General features: G+C 44.8%; 1 protein-coding gene across 1 annotated transcript in view; it reads left to right on the top strand.

Annotated features, from left to right (window-relative positions):
* The window catches only part of LOC149457845 (proteinase-activated receptor 1-like), a 94277-nt gene that overhangs the window by 25623 nt on the left and 46862 nt on the right, over window positions 1-21792 (top strand). Inside the window, exons 4-5 of the mRNA XM_089683088.1 lie at window positions 10802-10859; window positions 11767-11977. Coding sequence (XP_089539214.1) covers window positions 10802-10859; window positions 11767-11977 — 269 coding nt within the window. The remainder of the gene's footprint in view (window positions 1-10801; window positions 10860-11766; window positions 11978-21792) is intronic.

Genomic DNA, 21792 nt, shown 5'->3' with positions numbered 1-21792 from the left:
AATGAACAGAGAAATCGACAGATGGCTGTCTCCGCGCAAACTGAAAATCGGAACCATGTTGACCGACAACGGAAAGAACATGGTGTCTGCTCTGCGTCAAGGAAGGTTGTGCCATGCGCCATGCATGGCTCACGTGTTCAATCTGGTTGTCAAGCGGTTCCTAAAATCCACCATCCCACTGCAAGACATCCTTAAAATGTCTCGTAAACTTTGCATGCATTTCAGCCATTCCTACACCGCAAAGCACACCCTCCTTGAGCTGCAGCGGCAGAACGGAATTCCACAGCATCGCCTGATCTGCGACGTTGCAACAAGGTGGAATTCAACCCTACACATGTTAGACCGCCTTTACGAGCAGCGAAAGGCCATCACCGATTTCCTGATGTTACAAGCGGATAAAGGTACTCCCCTGTGTAACTTCGATATCAGCCATTGGCAGCTCATGCGTGACACCTGCCGCTTGCTCAGGCCCTTTGAGGAGGCCACGCTATTCGTGAGTCGGCAGGACTATGGGATGAACGACGTCATTCCTCTGTTGCACATCCTGGAACAAATGCTGTTAACAATGGCTGGTCAGGGTGCGGTAGACGTGGCACAGATCTCAACGCCACATGACCCCTGTGGGGGCAGGACAGGAAGAAGAGGAGGAGGTAGAGGAGGACAGTTGTGCTCAGGAATTATTGAGTGAAATGGGTGGTTTTTCCACTCAGCGGACAGGAGTGGAGGAGCAGGAGCATGTGGTAGAGGAGGAGGAGGAGGAGACAGAGGACCCAGACGCACCGTGGCAGTATGCTGTGGAGATGGAGGCAGGGAGTCCCTCGCATTCCTTGGCACAAATGGCCCATAGCATGCTCGGTTGCTTGCGTAGCGACAGCGTGTTTAGTGCGGCAGGAGGTATTGTAAATCCGCGGAGAACACGACTGTCCACCCAAAGTGTGGAGAGACTCACGTTTGTGAAAATGAATCAGGCGTGGATTAGTCTGGATTTCAAACCACCAGTTCCTGACACAACTGACTAAATCCGCCATGAATCATGCCCCTGCCATGTGCCACTTTCACGTCTCCTCACACTGCTGGTGTTTTCCATTTTTTGTCATAGGGTGCTGGCAGATTACGGGCCTCCCATAGCTGCTGCCAGGACCATAATCTGCCATGGGCCCCTGTACTGCCTCCTCATGCTGCTGCCAGGTCCACAGTGTCTCATGCCATGTGCCACTTTCAGGTCTCCTCACACTGCTGGTGTGTTCCATTTTTTGTCATAGGGTGCTGGCAGATTACGGGCCTCCTATAGCTGCTGCCAGGCCCCTAATCTGCCATGGGCCCCTATACCGCCTCCTCATGCTGCTGCCAAGTCCAGAGTCTCTCATGGGTCCCTGTATGGCGTCCCATTGCTGCTGTCTCCATCGCCACACTCTGCCATGTGCCACTTTCAGGTCTCCTCACACACTGCTGGTGTGTTCAATTTTTTGACATAGGGTGCTGGCAGATTACGGGCCTCCCATAGCTGCTGCCAGGCCCCTAATCTGCCATGGGCCCCTGTACTGCCTCCTCATGCTGCTGCCAGGTCCACAGTGTCTCATGCCATGTGCCACTTTCAGGTCTCCTCACACTGCTGGTGTGTTCAATTTTTTGACATAGGGTGCTGGCAGATTACGGGCCTCCCATAGCTGCTGCCAGGCCCCTAATCTGCCATGGGCCCCTATACCGCCTCCTCATGCTGCTGCCAAGTCCAGAGTCTCTCATGGGTCCCTGTACGGCCTTCCATTGCTGCTGTCTCCATCGCCACACTCTGCCATGTGCCACTTTCAGGTCTCCTCACACACTGCTGGTGTGTTCAATTTTTTGACATAGGATGCTGGCAGATTACGGGCCTCCCATAGCTGCTGCCAGGCCCCTAATCTGCCATGGGCCCCTGTACCGCCTCCTCATGCTGCTGCCAGGTCCACAGTGTCTCATGCCATGATCCACTTTCAGGTCTCCTCACACTGCTGGTGTGTTCAATTTTTTGACATAGGGTGCTGGCAGATTACGGGCCTCCCATAGCTGCTGCCAGGCCCCTAATCTGCCATGGGCCCCTATACCGCCTCCTCATGCTGCTGCCAAGTCCAGAGTCTCTCATGGGTCCCTGTACGGCCTCCCATTGCTGCTGTCTCCATCGCCACACTCTGCCATGTGCCACTTTCAGGTCTCCTCACACACTGCTGGTGTGTTCAATTTTTTGACATAGGGTGCTGGCAGATTACGGGCCTCCCATAGCTGCTGCCAGGCCCCTAATCTGCTATGGGTCCCTGTACCGCCTCCTCATGCTGCTGCCAGGTCCACAGTGTCTCATGCCATGATCCACTTTCAGGTCTCCTCACACTGCTGGTGTGTTCAATTTTTTGACATAGGGTGCTGGCAGATTACGGGCCTCCCATAGCTGCTGCCAGGCCCCTAATCTGCCATGGGCCCCTATACCGCCTCCTCATGCTGCTGCCAAGTCCAGAGTCTGTCATGGGTCCCTGTACGGCCTCCCATTGCTGCTGTCTCCATCGCCACACTCTTCCATGTGCCACTTTCAGGTCTCCTCACACTGCTGGTGTGTTCAATTTTTTGACATAGGGTGCTGGCAGATTACGGGCCTCCCATAGCTGCTGCCAGGCCCCTAATCTGCCATGGGCCCCTATACCGCCTCCTCATGCTGCTGCCAAGTCCAGAGTCTGTCATGGGTCCCTGTACGGCCTCCCATTGCTGCTGTCTCCATCGCCACACTCTGCCATGTGCCACTTTCAGGTCTCCTCACACACTGCTGGTGTGTTCAATTTTTTGACATAGGGTGCTGGCAGATTACGGGCCTCCCATAGCTGCTGCCAGGCCCCTAATCTGCCATGGGCCCCTATACCGCCTCCTCATGCTGCTGCCAGGTCCACAGTGTCTCATGCCATGTGCCACTTTCAGGTCTCCTCACACTGCTGGTGTGTTCAATTTTTTGACATAGGGTGCTGGCAGATTACGGGCCTCCCATAGCTGCTGCCAGGCCCCTAATCTGCCATGGGCCCCTGTACCGCCTCCTCATGCTGCTGCCAGGTCCACAGTGTCTCATGCCATGTGCCACTTTCAGGTCTCCTCACACTGCTGGTGTGTTCAATTTTTTGACATAGGGTGCTGGCAGATTACGGGCCTCCCATAGCTGCTGCCAGGCCCCTAATCTGCCATGGGCCCCTATACCGCCTCCTCATGCTGCTGCCAAGTCCAGAGTCTCTCATGGGTCCCTGCACGGCGTCCCATTGCTGCTGTCTCCATCGCCACACTCTGCCATGTGCCACTTTCAGGTCTCCTCACACACTGCTGGTGTGTTCAATTTTTTGACATAGGGTGCTGGCAGATTACGGGCCTCCCATAGCTGCTGCCAGGCCACTAATCTGCCATGGGCCCCTGTACCGCCTCCTCATGCTGCTGCCAGGTCCACAGTGTCTCATGCCATGTGCCACTTTCAGGTCTCCTCACACTGCTGGTGTGTTCAATTTTTTGACATAGGGTGCTGGCAGATTACGGGCCTCCCATAGCTGCTGCCAGGCCCCTAATCTGCCATGGGCCCCTATACCGCCTCCTCATGCTGCTGCCAAGTCCAGAGTCTGTCTTGGGTCCCTGTACGGCCTCCCATTGCTGCTGTCTCCATCGCCACACTCTGCCATGTGCCACTTTCAGGTCTCCTCACACACTGCTGGTGTGTTCAATTTTTTGACATAGGGTGCTGGCAGATTACGGGCCTCCCATAGCTGCTGCCAGGCCCCTAATCTGCCATGGGCCCCTATACCGCCTCCTCATGCAGCTGCCAGGTCCACAGTGTCTCATGCCATGTGCCACTTTCAGGTCTCCTCACACTGCTGGTGTGTTCAATTTTTTGACATAGGGTGCTGGCAGATTACGGGCCTCCCATAGCTGCTGCCAGGCCCCTAATCTGACATGGGCCCCTATACCACCTCCTCATGCTGCTGCCAGGTCCAGAGTCTCTCATGGGTCCCTGTACGGCCTCCCATTGCTGCTGTCTCCATCGCCACACTCTGCCATGTGCCACTTTCAGATCTCCTCACACTGCTGGTGTGTTACATTTTTTGTCATAGGGTGCTGGCAGCTTACGGGCCTCCCATTGCTGCTGCCAGGCCCGTAATCTGCCATGGGCCCCCGTACCGACTCCTCATGCTGTGACGTTGCAACAAGGTGGAATTCAACCCTACATATGTTAGACCGCCTTTACGAACAGCAAAAGGCCATCACAGATTTCCTGATGTTAAAAGCGGATAAAGGTACTCCCTGTGTAACTTAGATGTCAGCCATTGGCAGCTCATGCGTGACACCTGCGCTTGCTCAGGCCCTTTGAGGAGGCCACGCTATTCGTGAGTCGGCAGGACTATGGGATGAACGACGTCATTCCTCTGTTGCACGTCCTGGAACAAATGCTGTTAACAATGGCTGGTCAGGGTGCGGTAGACGTGGCGCACAGATCTCAACGCCACATGACCCCTGTGGGGGCAGGACAGGAAGAAGAGGAGGAGGTAGAGGAGGACATTGGTGCTCAGGAATTATTGAGTGAAATGGGTGGTTTTTCCACTCAGCGGACAGGAGTGGAGGAGCAGGAGCATCTGGTAGAGGAGGAGGAAGAGGAGACAGAGGACCCAGACGCACCGTGGTAGTATGCTGTGGAGATGGAGGCAGGGAGTCCCTCGCATTCCTTGGCACAAATGGCCCATAGCATGCTCGCTTGCTTGCGTACCGACAGCTGAATAATAACCATCAGACAGAGGGATGACTTTTGGCTGTCCACCTTGTTGGACCCTCGCTACCGTTCAAAAATGGTGGCCTTTTTCACACCTGCTGAGAGGGAGGCCAAAATGACGTACTATAAAAACCACCTATGTAGTCAGCTGGTCTCTGCCTTTCTGCGCCAACGTCCATCCTCAGACACTGTGGGCCCTGTGCGCTCGCGTTCCGCTGCCATGGCAGCAGGGGAGGGGTGGGGTGGTAGGAGCAGTGGCAGCTCCACCAGCAGCAGCTGCCTCAGTTTGCAGTCGATGATGAGTAGCTTTCTTCACCAGCGCAGTGAGGAAACTACTAACCAGCCGCAGCAGCAGCAGCAGCAGCATCAGGTGGACCTGGAGCAGGACCTCAAACAACAGGCTTAGGCCTACTTGGACAGCACCCTGCCAACCGAGGTAGACAATCCCCTTGACTACTGGGCAACGAAACTTGACCTTTGGCCCCAACTAGCTGAATTTGCCCTTGAAAGGCTGTCATGCCCGGCCAGTAGCGTGGCATCGGAGCGCGTGTTTAGTGCGGCAGGAGGTATTGCAACTCCGCGGAGGACACGACTGTCCACCCAAAGTGTGGAGAGACTCACGTTTGTGAAAATGAATCAGGCGTGGATTAGTCTGGATTTCAAACCACCAGTTCCTGACACAACTGACTAAATCCGCCATGAATCATGCCCCAAACATGTGCCACTTTCAGGTCTCCTCACACTGCTGGTGTGTTCCATTTTTTGTCATAGGGTGCTGGCAGATTACGGGCCTCCCATAGCTGCTGCCAGGCCCCTAATCTGCCATGGGCCCCTATACCGCCTCCTCATGCTGCTGCCAGGTCCAGAGTCTCTCATGGGTCCCTGTACGGCCTCCCATTGCTGCTGTCTCCATCGCCACACTCTGCCATGTGCCACTTTCAGGTCTCTTCACACTGCTGGTGTGTTCCATTTTTTGTCATAGGGTGCTGGCAGATTACGGGCCTCCCATAGCTGCTGCCAGGCCCCTAATCTGCCATGGGCCCCCGTACCGACTCCTCATGCTGCTGCCAGGCCCGTAATCTGTCATGGGCCCCTGTTCCGCCTCCTCATGCTGCTGCCAGGTCCAGAGTGTGTCATGGGCCTCCCATTGCTGCTGTCTCCATCGCCACACTCTGCCATGTGCCACTTTCAGGTCTCCTCACACTGCTGGTGGTTTCCATTTTTGTCATAGGGTGCTGTATGGCCTCCCATTGCTGCTGCCTCCACCGCCACACTGTGGCTCCATACTCTGGTTTTGGCCCCGTGACTGCCCAAATGAGTGAAGTGTGCGGTGATTCTAAGATCAACGGCACTCATCTGCATGTCATACTGACTGTCAGTATTATTTCTCTTCCCCAGCAGACTCCAAGGGCATTTAAATTAAAGGTACAGTGTTCTGCACTAATATAAAGGCTCTCTGAAGCCTAGAAACACCCTTTTATAAGTTAAATTCGCAGCGAATATATTCGACTCGAATCAAAATTTTTCCATGAATTCGCCGAATCAGTCGAATCGAATTTTTGAATACTTCGCTCATCTCTACTCAGAACCAATAACACCATGGAAAGAACAGGAGAAGGGAGACCAGGGGAAAGAAATCCCTAAGGTCAAGAAGTCCCAATGAGGACAAACTGCGGCTAATTCTTAGTGAACAACCTATATAGACATAAATGGATAGACCTCACCACCACCAACAGGAAAGATGAAGGATGGAGATGACCTGATAGACCATGGTTACTCCATGCAGTAGGAAATCCCGATGCCTGTGTTAGAGTGCCGTGCCAAGTCCCGAGAGGAAAATGAGGACAGGAGAGCCGTATGATAAATCTATGGAAAATTGAAGACCATCAATATGCATGTAAAAGATAATATCATAACAATAATTCTAATGCCAGGGAATAGTCTCCTCAATCAGACTTCCTTGTGAACAGGAAATAGTGACAGAGGGAGAGACACAAGAAATGAAATATGATATAATATAATATATTCTTCCAGATGGTAGGTAAGGATGGGGTCTTCTTGTATAAAGGAACGGATTCCAGAGTCCTCTGGGATAAAGGCAGCTCCTCCAGTGATAATCAAATAAAGATGGTAATACCATCATAGTCCCCTTGGTGGTAGGGCCTCATCATAAACATACTGCAGATGTATTGAATAATAATCAGCACAGAGATAATGATGATGATAAACACAGTTAGATTTGTTGTATAATGACTTTCATATATTTCCAGCTAACTGGGTCAAGTGATGACCATAGTGCTAGTTACTGGCTTAGATTATTATTATTATTATTATTATACAGTATTTATAAAGCGCCAATAGTTCGCTCAGCGCTGTACATTACAAAGGGGGACAGAACATGTGACAGAACAATACCAATACAATGTGATACACGAGGGGTTCGAGGGCCCTGCTCTTTCGAGCTTACAATCTAGGAGGCCATATATTACATAACATAGAGCTGCTGAGAAGGTCTCCCCACTCACTATCCCACATAATGGAGGGGATGTAGTCCCACAATATAACAAGGTGAAGGAATGGCCATGGCTGCTGGCTGGTTTAACCAGAATGGTATATCATATGCATGCAAATAACAATTCAAAGGTTGCCCTTTAGGGATAAGTAGCGTCAAACCTTCCATTCATGAGTGCAGAGTATGCAGCGGTGTGGTTCGATCCACCTGAAAAGTCAGGGATATGTATGCACAGCTTTCCTCATGATAATTGCAGAGTATGCAGCGGAGCCATTTGGTTTTCCTGAGGTATCAGGAGTATTTACAGAGCCTGCAGCTGCTTGGCCGGATGGAAGTTCCGTTGGTGGTAGCGTGGGAGACCATAAATGAATCCAGGCAGAGTGCGCAGGAAGGAACAGCGTGTCACTGCCGGTGTGGACCGCACAGATATATTCACAGACGCTACTGGAACCAAAAAGTTCCATATAAAACATTTTGCTAATTGTACAACTACTAGAGTGATCTACATGCTATGCTGTCCTTGCAATAAATTTATGTAGGTAAAACCAAATGCCCATTTAGAGTCCGAATGGGTGAACATATCAATAGTATCTGTAATCACCAAGACCGCACTCCAGTGTTGGAACATTTCTCACAGGTGCACCAGTCTTCTCCCACTGGACTGCAGGTTAAGGTTATTTATAAAAATAACCAAATGCTCATAAATAATTAGTAGTGATTAGTATGAATCCAAATATCATCAAAATAATAGTCCCATTGAATAAACAATTGTTTATATATAGTGACTTGGTGCTTGTTGTTCTTCAATTTGTGACTTTTGTGAATCCTTCAAATAGTGAAGATGTGCGCTCACCTCCTTTGATGCCTACAATTAGGCTATACACACTTTCGGTTCACTTTCCCTGGAACCTGCTGGACATATACTTTTGCTGGTAAAATTGGGAGATCCTTCCTTTAGGAGTAATGGATGTATCCTCTGGTGGCTGATTATCTCCTCAGGGATTACACACTCCTTTTGTTATCTCAGACCTCCTAATTATCCTCTCCTTGTGTTACTCCGCATGCAGGAAGAAATAGAGGACATAGTGCTTTACCTTTTAAAACTTTTTATTCCCACCATCCAAGTATTAAACTCACATTATACAGGTTTAAATAACGCAATATCCCATTGGAAATCCTCTGCTGGCCTCTGAGTCATACACCTGCCGTCTATCGTGTTGTGCAGCTCCTCTCCGAGTGATGACGTAGCCCTCCCCTACGCGTTACGCCTCCAATTACGTGGCTTCATCAGGGGGTTGTGATAGGTCAATCACTCATCCATTGCCAGCTTATATATATCCCGTCCTCCATTTTCCCGTAGATGTACTGGAGGCGGCCATGTTTTTGGGGTCAATTGGAAGAACAAACTCTCCTTCCTTTTGACACATTTGTTTCAATTACTACGCTACTATCTCGGAAAGATACTTTGCATATGACTCATCGGACTGCCTGTATTTAAACAACCTCTTCTTTTACTATGCATTACAATCTTTTTAATAATACATATAACGATTTAAAATAAGTGTGCCAATTAAAAAATGGCATAAATAACAAATAATGATACCATTAAACAAATAATAATTATATAAAATCAACAAATAATTTAATTAAAAATAAAAATAATTAAAAAAAAAATAAAAAATTTAATAAAAAGATAATAAAAAAATATATATTTATTAAAATAAACATTTTAAATGGTGCAGAAAGAATCCCTCACACTCAATATACAGGTCTGCACCTGTTTTAAATTCATACTGAATGTAAAAAGTACTCTCCCCCACTCACATGTTCTACATACTTAAAACCAAAAAATATATCATCCTATCATATATGTACGTATTATCCAAACCTAAATGTCACTGATAAAGCAGGATAAATCAAAATCCTTGTTCAAACCATCTGGTGCTAAACTTTCTAACTCACCTCTGGACTTGTCACCTCTGGACTGAATATGTGGCATAAAGATCTTGTTTTTATATGATTCCTACTTGTCCCCTTTAAGAGATGAGTGCAGAGTATGCTGCGGACACAGTACAGGGGATGACCAGAAACTGCAGAGATACTACAGAAGATGACCAGAGACTGCGGACACAGTACAGGAGATGACCAGAGACTGTGGACATACTACAGGAGATGACCAGAGACTGCGGACATACTACAGGAGATGACCAGAGACTGTGGACATACTACAGGAGATGACCAGAGACTGCGGACATACTACAGGAGATGACCAGAGACTGCGGACATAGTACAAGAGATGACTAGAGACTGCGGACATAGTACAGGAGATGACCAGAGACTGCGGACATAGTACAAGAGATGACCAGAGACTGCGGACATAGTACAGGGGATGACCAGAGACTGAGGACATAGTACAAGAGATGACCAGAGACTGCGGATATAGTACAAGAGATGACCAGAGACTGCGGACACAGTACAGGGGATGACCAGAGACTGCAGACATATTACAGGGGATGACCAGAGACTGCGGACACAGTACAGGAGATGACCAGAGACTGCGGACATAGTACAGGAGATGACCAGAGACTGCAGACCTTTGGTGAGCGGGTACCTGAATTTGACAGGTACCTCCTCCCACTTCCGCTGAATTTTCCTCCCTCCCTCCCTCCCTGTAGTCTTCTGGGACACATTACAGGTCCCAGAAGACTACGGGGCCATTCACAAAGTGCATCGCTTCTCGCACATGTGCAGTGGGCCTCCGGCTGTACACAGCCGGGTGCCCACACTAAAGATGCCGGCATCGGGGAGAGAAGACGGTGAGGACACCGCTGGACCGAGGAGCAGGTAGGACAGAGGAACAGGTAGGACCGAGGAGCAGGTTCTGCTGCACAGAAGAGCCGAGAGGCCGGCCCGGTGTTGACGCACAGACATTTTCCCACAATTTTTTATATGTTTTATAACAAAAAGTTAAACATCTTTACATTTTTTAAATTTTTGTCCTTTTTTCTTTTATATTAAAAAATCCCAGTGGTGATCAAATACCAACAAAATAAAGATCTATATGTGTGAAAAGATATAATTTTTGCTTGTGTACAGCGTTGCATGACTGCGCAAATGTCAGTTAAAGTAGAGTATTGCCTCATACCAAAAAATGGCCTGGTCATGAAGGGGGGCAAATCTTCCGAAGGGCAGGGGAATAATGAGGGGGCTGGCACATAACAAAGCCTCCAGGATTGGTCCTTCTAAGCCAGCTGACCTAAGTTCAAAGCCTGAGCAGTGCATTATAATGACAAAGAATTGCATTAGTTCTCCAGGCTGGTGAACCTCAAACATGCAGGATTCACTGCAAACCCGTGATAGCGCTGAACCTGAAACATATCCCTAGTGATGACAGGCCGGTATCATGGGAAGCCATTTGTAATAAGAGGGGCTCTATGATCTCCAGATATCAGACAATATCAGTTGGACTATTTGGAATTGCGTATCCGGAAAATATGTATTTATGAAATATTTATTTAATGTTCTTCTTGCAGGATGAGTATGACAGTTTGTTTTCCCTGTTGTACATTGACATTTCCATCAAGAGAAAAGGTAACATGCCAAAAAATGTAAACTGTAAGGATATTTTAACAACAAATTAAACTTGTCCGCACAGTGTTCAGATGTAAATGTACTAGTCCAAGTGTAAGGGCCATTCCATGGTTCCCAGGTATGCAAACTTGTAGTGGTGACTATGAGGAGTTCTCACAATACCTGCCCTGAGATCCAGGGTCTGCATATCTGCTGTGCCTATTATGAGGAGTTCCACCATCCCTACACAGAGTTCCCAGCTCTACATACCTGCTGTGCTCATGGGGGACATTTTTATGACACCCACAGTCATGTTCACCACTGTTGGTGCATGTTCTCACCCTACCTATCCCCGATAATTTCTGTACAAGTATCATTGTTATCTATGTGCAGAACTGCTCTCTGTGTACTGAGTCCCTGTGTCCTAGTCCATTTCCTGCTCAGCATTATATACTAGCAGTCTGGTTTTTATCTAAGACCATCTACACCCAGTATTCACCCCGGACACAGTAACCCCATACAGGTTGTATCTTTGCCTAATATTATATTCTTGAGTACTAGTCCTAGTCTTGTTCCTTTCATCCATTTTCATTAGTCCCTACTATAATCAGTTGGTCCATGGTGTTATGGCCTAAACTGCCTTCTGTCCATACACTAATCTAGGCAGGATTACAACCATTTTCCTTGATAACCCTACTTCTATTTTTTTCATTGTTTGTTTGGGAAATGCTCCTTATGATCCTCAGCTGGGCTGCCTTACAAATCAGTATATTAGTCTAGGCAGGTATAGCATCGTTCTCTTTGTATCCCAGCTCTAGCCATGTCCAGCCTTGTTTCCTATGTATACCATCCCCTGACCACACATCATTTTGTCTTCTTATACTTGTCAGTCACGATCAGATATAAACTGTCTATTTTTGCTTTACAGAGGAGAACTTCATAGGTAAATATGTGTTTAGAGAAGCCATGGTTACCCCATTCGGACAATCATTTACCAGTCAAGAAATTAAATTTAGGGTTAGTCCTGAGGTGAGCGTTGTGTTGGTGGATGTCGAGGTTCAGGCCTATGAACTGGAAGGGGACAATTTTGGAAGAGGTAAGTCACTCTATAGGATGACAATATCAACATTCATTATTTAGTATTTTTTCCACAGTAAAAATATATTAAACATTTTTCATGGTTACAAAATAACCTTGTACAAGAAACAGTACCACATCTCCGTTACAGCACAGGAAGGTAGCAAAATGGAAGACATGCGACATACAGAGTCCTCATGAGATTATATCACATAACAGTCAATACAGCAAAACACAGATGAGAAATATCACCATTACATTCATAGATAAACTTAGCATTATAAATAAAAAGGGGGAGGTGAGGGGCAAGATCAGGTAGAGTTTATCCATGTGGGCCAGATTTTATCATGCTTAGTTGGACAATCTCTCATCATATACAGCAAATGATACATAGAGAGCAGAACACCAGTCATTATAAGATGGAGGGGTAGGGCGTTTCTATTTGAGCAGGATCTCCCATCTATAATAATAAAATACATAAAGAATTAGAAGTTTGTTATGCTTTTGAATACAAAGATTGTTATGAATACCCAGTAATAGCACAAAAGGGTTTTAGGGGTGGGCCGATACCACTGCCAACTTTTTCGCAACCTGTTTTAAAAAACCAAGCAACAGTGCCATATCATATGATAGAAGGTACCGGTGTCACTTTGATATTTATTACAAAGAGGAGAAAGGGCTGGGTTGATAGGATGTAACTTCTGGGGACTGTAATATTATATTCTATGGGGAAATTTCAATAGGACAAATTTGTCTCTAGCAGAGATCATCAAATGAATGTATCAAGTCACCCCGTCCTCTCACTCTTCCTCTGATATAGCTGGTATATGGCTCATCCACTTTTGGAACAGAGATCTTAGAGGCCATGATGAGTTAAGAAGAGGGCATATATAGAAGAAATTTGTTTTTGGAGACCAGGCGTTCTCAGAGATTCAAGGGGATACTGCTGGAGAGATAGTGAGTGAAGAAATCAAACTCTAACAGTATGCCTAAGGTGGAGATATTAGAAGAAACTCTGGTTTGGAAGCCCATAGTCCTCTTTCAGAGAATTATTGGTATGGAGTTTACCCACTTGGAAAAGTTGGTTACCCACTCTCTACCAGACAAAAGGGTCAGGGTGAATAGTTAAAGAATAAGCATAAGGGGTGCATGCGCGACCGGCTCCTGGATGGCCACAAGTTGAACTCCACTCCGTCCACCCGCCAGAGCTGACGCGGCACACACCGGCACCGAGGGACACCACTATCCCAGGGAGTAAGATAAGAGGTATACTTACCTCAATACCCATGCCACGCTGCCACAAAACCCCTGGATCACCAGGGAAACTCACTGACTTCTTCTCCCCTGTCACGGCCGGATTCCAAGATGGCGCCGGTGGCAGCACTGAGAACTGCGGCAGTCATGAGGGGGATCACACAGCTCAGCCCATGGATGCCAGGCTACACTATCCACTATACCCTAGGGACCCTGGTGAGTCTTCTCCTCTTCTGTCCCCTACTATGCGCAGCCCTGTTAAGTCCAAGCCACGACTGAACATAGACCCCACAACTGACCACCAGACCCTCAGTCAACCACCCCCTCACTTCAACACTGACATACCAGGGATGGAAACGTTCCCTGCATCAGACCAGCCGCTCACGGAGAGAAGCATGAAAAACAAGCTATTATCACTTAGGCAGACCCTACAGAGCAACCTACAGTCATTAGTTCAGATTACATCCGTGGTCCAAAAACATGAGCGTAGATTACAACATATTGAATCCAAAATGGAAGACATAATTGTAGCGCATAACGATCTGATTGACGCGCATACTGACCACACAACCGAGATTGAACAAATAAATCTGAAGCTAGCAGATCTAGAAGGTCGATCACGACGAAACAACATCAAATTCAGAGGTATTCCTGAAAACGTTTCTAATGAGGCATTACTATCCTATATACAGCAGTATGTAAAATACCTCATCCCGTCTGCATCAGATTTGGAGCTAGCCATAGACAGGGCTCACCGACTACCCAAACCGTCATTTCTAGCTGCAACAATCCCAAGGGATGTTCTGGCACGCATACACTTCTATCATATCAAGGAAAAAATTATGTCAGCAGCCAGAAATCTGCACTCACTCCCGCCATCGCACGCCAACATCCGGCTATTTGCGGACCTATCCAAGGCTACGCTCCTTAACCGTGAAAAGATGATCACTATCACCAAAGCTTTATGAAACCACGGTATAAACTACCAATGGGGGTTTCCAACTAAACTTACCGTTAAACAACACGGTAAAATCTTCACAATTAAAAACCTAGAAGCGGGCCTGGATTTACTGAAGGCATGGAACATACTACCTGCAGATCCTCCACACCCCAATCACACTAATCTCCAACAAATGGAGGCAGAATGACGCTGACTATACACTCCCTATTCATATACTTTCAACGCTCCACCTTGGGTGCTACACCACATCCCACTAATCTCTGGCGATCGGTCCTATCTAAAAAATATTTTGGTTATCAGATAATGTTTGGCATGACCTTTTTTACGGTCAAAGCCTTCCCAAACCCCCCAGTTTTGAAGTAGCCATTTTGCTATTTATGTTGCTTGCGTTCTATGCAGGCCTTTTTTATCTTGTTCCACCCTCTTCCCTTCCTCTTCCACCGAACTCACCAGTCGATCAACTACACCATTCCTTCATCTGAAATTCACAAAACTTTATGGAATACCCGTCTTAATCCGTCGATCGAACCAAGAACACACCTTCACAATCTCAAAACTCGCTGCCACACGGCTTTCATCTTCCATCCACACCCTTCTCAAGCAACACCTCGACCCTTCCACAAACCTCAGAATCGCCTTATGATTAATATAACATCATTCAATGTTCGGGGATTAAATTCACCCTTTAAGAGACTGATGCTTCAAAAAGAAACTCGAAAGCTTCAACCCGACATCCTCTTTTTACAAGAAACGCATTTTGCAACAACCATGGCCCCTAAACTACAATTACACTGCTTCTCACACATCTTTATGGCTTCCAACTCCAAAAAAAAAAAAACAACAGTGTCATTACAGCTATAAAGGACTCTGTTCAGTTCCGTTACATATCCGAATTAGCTGACCAGCAAGGCCGATACCACGTTCTAATTTGCCACATAAATGACATTCCCTACACTCTGGTGAACGTTTATGGCCCCAACAATAACCAACTCCAATTCTTCCACAAGCTCTATGCCACCATCTCTGCCCAAAAACAAGGCAGACTTCTCATTGGTGAGGACTTTAACCTGGTTGTCAACCCACTCCTAGACTCATCCTCTAACAGAAGATCCCCAAAACAAAATTTCAACCGATTCCTAAACGACCACGACCTCTATGACATCTGGAGATGTCAACACGGCGACGAAAAAGACTACACCTACTTCTCCCCTGCTCACCTATCTTATTCCAGAATTGACTTTTTATCAGGGATAAATGGACACTACAACATGCAATATCATCCAAAATCAGAACCATAACCTGGTCGGACCATGCTCCAATCAACATAACTTTAGACGACAATCAACGCTCTACAATTCCTCCTATATGGAGACTGAACTCTACAATTCTCAAAAACTCAGAAAACCAAAAATACCTACTGGAAGCACACAACCACTTCTTCGATTACAATCATACACCGGACATTTCTATAACTACTCTATGGCCCGCATACAAAGCTTACATAAGGGGTGTTCTTATACAATTAAACTCCCGACTTAATAAACAACGATCCCAACAAATTGACCAACTTATAAATTCCAGAAAAATAAATGAAGAAATGAATAAAAAGAACCCAAATGCCTCTACCTCTAACTCTTTAATGGCAGACAGAAATAAACTCAGACTACTATTACTCCACAAATATGACCTCAACCTTCAAAAGACAAAGTCACAATTCTATTCCTAAATAATAAGGCAAACTCACTCCTCATTAAAATAATTAAACAAAGACGGCTTAAATCCAAGATCACTTCAATCCAACACCCCTCCACTCACACCTCACTTACAAATCCACAAGACATAGCTAATGCTTTTGCAAATTATTAGCAAAACCTATATAATATTAAAGACGACCCGGACCAGGGGCGGACTGACAAATCATGGGCAATTGGGGATCATGGGACCCCTGTGTCCTTACCCATACTCAAAAAAGCCTATGAAAAAGGTACCAGGGGCATCTCATGGAGCCCCCTACTGACCCCGAGTTTCCAAATGGTCAGTCCGCCCCTGACCCGGACACAACCCAACCGACTACCGCATCCATACTCAATTTCCTGGCAACCACTAATCTTCCCCAACTCACCACTGCACAACTCAAGTCGATATCTGCACTGATATCTTCCACAGAAATAGAGAAAACCATAAAAATGTTACCTCTCCACAAATCTCCAGGAAATGACGGTTTCACAAACGAATACTATAAAATATATGCCCCCAACCTTGCTCCATGGTTGTCCGCTCTTTTTAACCATGCTGCCTCCTCAGGAAAATTCCCCAAGGAGATGCTACAATCTATAATCACAACTATTCCCAAACCTGGTAAAAACCACCAAATATTCCAGAATTACAGACCAATCTCACTGTTAAATACGGACATCAAACTCTATGCCAAAATAATTGCCCAGAGGTTACTCCCCCACCTCCCTACGTTAATCCACCCAGAACAAGTGGGATTTATCCCTGGTCGACAAGCACCAGACGCCACCAGAAGACTTATATCACTTATACATAAACTTGAAACCACCAGACAACCTTCCTTACTCCTATCTCTAGATGCTGAAAAAGCATTCGATTGGATACATTGGCAATTCATGAAACTCACACTTCAAAAATTTGGTATCACAGACTGGATGTTATCGGCCATTCTATCCCTTTACTCCAACCCTTCAGCCAGAGTTCTAACTAACGGCACACTTTCTCAAACCTTTCATATATCCAATGGCACTAGACAAGGCTGCCCCCTGTCTCCCATAATTTTTGCTTTACTTATCGAACCCCTAGCATCCAAACTTAGAGATGACCCAGCATTCTCAGGCATTACACAGCTCAAAAAAGAGCACAAAATTAGCCTTTTCGCTGACGACATCATTCTGATGCTTACCAACCCCTTCAAATCTCTCCAAATGATCCACGTACATCTCCACAACTACTCAAAAGTCTCATATTATAAACTCAACAAGCACAAATCCTCTATATTAAATCTCTACACACCAGAGAAAACCCAAAAACTACTAACCAAACACTTCCCGTTCTCCTGGGAACAACAAAGCATCCCCTACTTGGGGATCAAACTCACCACCACAACTGACCAACTATACTCCACTAATTATAAAACGCTACTTGAATCCATCCGTCAGGAACTCAAAAACCTACGCACATCAACCCTATCAACACTGGGGAGAGTGGCAACTTTAAAAATGTGTATATTACCCAAGATCCTTTACATATTCCGCACTCTCCCCATTCGAGTTCCCAATATCTTCTTCTCCAAATTACAAACAACTCTTACCAAATTCATGTGGAACTCGAAAAGACCCAAATGCACTTCAAACCTATTAATACGCCCAACATACAGAGCAGGAGCAGGTCTTCCTCATCTAAAATCATACTACCACGCCTCGCTATTAGACCAGATCTATTTCTGGTGGCACCCAACTACTGAAAAAACATGGTCCACCATGGAAACGACCCCTTACCTCCCACCTACACCCGATAAAATGCTGTTCCTACAACAAACTTTGCATCACCAAATCATATCCAACCATCCATGCACAGGAGCCTCCCTTCAAGCCTGGCATGATCTTCTAACACTCAATGAAACAGATACCAGACAAATTCCTATCCCAATTACAGCTCTACGATACATCACTCCTGCTCTAAACCTACTACAGTAGGAAAACCAAGGCATCTCACACATTCGAGACATCTATAAAAACAATAAACTAGACCTCTTCTCAACACTTCAAGGAAAATTTCAACTCCCTAATATGGAATCCTTCACTTACCTGCGTGTAGCGCACTCTCTGCAAAAAATCAACATTCCACATACAATAGCAATTCCTACCACTGCACTCAACTTCTTACAAAACCACACTACCCAAAAAAAGGAATATCAACCTTTTACTCGCTCATAACCAATGCTCACTACACTCTAAAAACGACTTCCCTAACCTCCTGTGAGACTACCTTTGGACGACTGATACAACCACACACATGGGAAAGAACCTTCTCTATCACCTACAAAGCCTCCAGATGTAGCTCCCACTGGGAATCATACATGAAAATTCTACAGCAATGGTATTTAACTCCTGCTAAACTCTCCCTATTCTACTCTCAACATTCCCCCAACTGTTGGAGACAATGCGGAGAAGTAGGATCCACTTTCCACATACTATGGGCTTGTAAATCGCTCAAATCTTACTGGAACAAAGTATTCCAATTGCTCTCTTCAGTCACTGGAGCCCCAGTGACACCGAACCCAGCTCTTGCACTCCTACACATAGGAATTGATAAATTTCCTGCCGACTCCCACACCATCATCATCCATACATTAACAGCCGCCAAAACCAACATTGCTAAACTGTGAAAATCATCCAAAACTCCCTCTCTTACAAATCTCCTTACTGACCTTAATCTCCAATGCGAGATGGAAAAAAGATCAGCCTTTCACAATTCCTCATACCAAAAATTCAAGTACCAATGGTCTCGATGGTTAAAAAAACCCAATTGTACTATAAACTGATATCCATATAACCATACCATACTAAAAATATGCAATTGACTGGTGTCCAGTTCTTCTCCCCCCAGTTACCCTTCCCCCCCTCCCCCTTTCCCTCTCTCCCTTCTCCTACCCCTCACCCACTTTATGTAGAATAGTTTACTTAACCTTGGTTCACACCACTCCAAGAATACCTCTCAGGTAAACAGGCCTACCTCTTTGCTGCCCCTAGCCACTTGGTGGAGAATCTACTATCTATATACCTTGATGTACCTAATGTGAACCACATCAATGTACCATATAATGACATGTTGAAAATCTTTTAATAAAAAATATTTAACCATAAAGAATAAGCATAGGGCTGTTCCATAGAGAGGTACGCGAGTACCAGAATTCAGGAATTAGGTACCAGTTGATATTTCCTGAATTCTGTAAATGTAGAGCAGGTCAGCATTGATGCATGTCTATCCAGGGGAAAAGGGTGGACTCGAACCAAGTTATCTTAATACAAGGGTAATGCTTGAAATTATTAAAGGTCTGTAGGGTGGCCATCAAGGAGAACTGCACATCAGTCAAATACAGCAACACATCATCTGCATATAAAGATAGTATATTTTCCAATGACTCCACCCAAAAATCATGAATATTAGGCCAGAGGTTCCATAGCCAGTGCAAAGAAACCTGTAGAGAGGGGACAGCCTTGCCTCCAACCTCTATGGAGGGTAAAAGGAGTTGAAAGGACATTGTTATGTAGCATTTTACCTGCATCTTCAGGTCATGGTAATCTGATCTCAGCATTGCGGATGGATCACCAAACTTTGGAGAAGTTATTTATTATATGTCTTCTTCCTTTATTAACATTTGCTTTTCATGACATAATTAAGTTGGTTTTATATTATTGTAAACCTTAAGGCAATTTTTATGGTTTTGAATAGATTGGAGAGGGATTAGAGCCCCTGTCAGGGTTTCACTGGCATCTGTGAGATTTATAGATGTGGTTATAGTAGATGTCTATGTTTTCAATTACACATGGTAAAACCTCATTTACATCCACAGCTAATGGTAATAGTTAGTTGATTGAATTGTTTCTAGACTTCAGTGCGCAATATGTCATCTACAGTATATTATAGAATGCCCCTGTGGTCTACAATATGTTGTACGTAATATGCAAATGTTATGGAAACGTCTAAATAACACAGGTTCAGTATACACACAAACTTCTAAAAAAATAGTCTATCTAAACATTTTTCACAATACCATATGAATGACCCGATAGCATTCTGTACTACGTCTATCCAATCAATTCCAAATTCTATGGAGTACAATAGATTTACTAATTTGTGAAACTCTGAAATTGATGTGGATCTATAAACGAGGTACATTATTTCTGGGTGATCTTAATAAGAGTTTCTATTAAAATAAAATGATTTAATGTACAGCGCTGAGCGAACCATTGGCGCTTTATAAATACTGTATAATAATAATAATAATAATTTATTATATTGAACCTATTTATCACCCTGTTATGGCTCTATACAGTCATGGGCAAAAAAATATTGGCACCCTTGCATTTCTGTCAGGTAATGCACATCTTCAAATAGGTCATTCACCCTCGGTGTCTATTAGAAACTACACAAAAGACACCTTTACACTAACATCATCGCGCCATTGTGTTTAAATTGTAAATATAAGCATTGTGTGCTGCTATGAATAATAATACACTGTAAATAATAATACATTGTGATAAACCAAATAACCACAAATAATAGCGCAACCCTAAACCAAATCAATAAATAAATAAAATTATATATACAATATATTAATAAATTAATATATCCACCACCATGTGTGTGCAATAAATTAATCAGTGCAAAAATCATATATAGGAAGTCCACATATAATCCATTCAGAAAAGTCCATATATTGTTGAATATGATCCTCAATAAATGAAGCAATGAGATCCTCCTTCACCAATGTGATATTCAGTGCACAAAACACCCCATCAAATTACACACTCACCACAAACTGGTGATAAACCAGCATATCTTTAAATATCCAGCATTCCACCACTGAGCTCCAGCTTAAAGAAATCCTCACATTTGAATGAATAAAAAGAATACTCGTCATTGTGCAGTATCATCCAGCAAATTTATTAAGATAACAAACCCTCCATTAAAACCGCACTCACAATGAGTTTGAAAATATACAGCATTTGTTAACAATCAGAGCCACATGCTCTCTCTCCAGCGTAAATGAATTAAATTAAGAGACAGTTTAAGGTCAGGGTTCTTGAACATTTGAGGAATATTAGTAAGGGTTATAAGTACCACAGTGTATCCTTACACTTTAAGAAACATCATAATTGTGATCCAACTAATATAACATTTTGTGCCATAGAATCTATTCCTAAAGCTTGGATGGGATCTAATAGAATTAGGGAGCTATCAAAATGTGAAACCAAATGGATATATTTAACTGAAGCTTTATCTCCCAAGGGATTGAATGTTGAACTAGACTTAAATTGTTTCATTAGTGATGCATAATTTTATTTTATTTTAATTTTATTTAATTAATTTATCTCATTGATTTATGTATTTTATTAATGTATTTTATTATAGCATTTAATGTATAATTGTGGTTATAATTATGTTGATTGTTATTCCATTTATATGTATTGATATTGCACTGTTACTATACTATTTGCACACAAGATGGTGCTGTTGTAATGAGGTAGTCCTTTGTATATACATTGGATTGTGCATACTAATGGGATTACACCTTCAGGTGTTTTATTGATTGGGCCAATTAGAAAGGAGGCGGCTCTTTAAGAGCACGCTAATGTCAGGGCTCCAGGTAAGACCAGAGGGGTGTGGACTGACACAGGGAAACTCAGGCTTCAGATATGGTATAAACAATATGATTTATTAAGACTAACAATACAAAACGCAGTGCAAAACTAAACATAAACACAGTGCAAACAAACCAAACCACCCACCGATAACAATACATACAATACAAAGAGTAGTCAGGCAGGCCGGGTCAGTAGCAAATGGGCAAACGGAATACCAGGAACAGGCGGGAGAGTGGTAGGGGTCACAAGCTGGGTTCAGTAACTCACGGGCAGC

This window comes from Staurois parvus, unplaced genomic scaffold (genome assembly GCF_062004578.1).
Source record: "Staurois parvus isolate SC_StPar_1 unplaced genomic scaffold, SC_StPar_1.0 ptg000302l, whole genome shotgun sequence".
In the NCBI taxonomy this organism is placed as follows: domain Eukaryota; kingdom Metazoa; phylum Chordata; class Amphibia; order Anura; family Ranidae; genus Staurois; species Staurois parvus.
The sequence above is the reverse complement of the archived record's forward strand: the minus strand, read 5'-3'. Positions and strand labels throughout refer to the sequence as shown.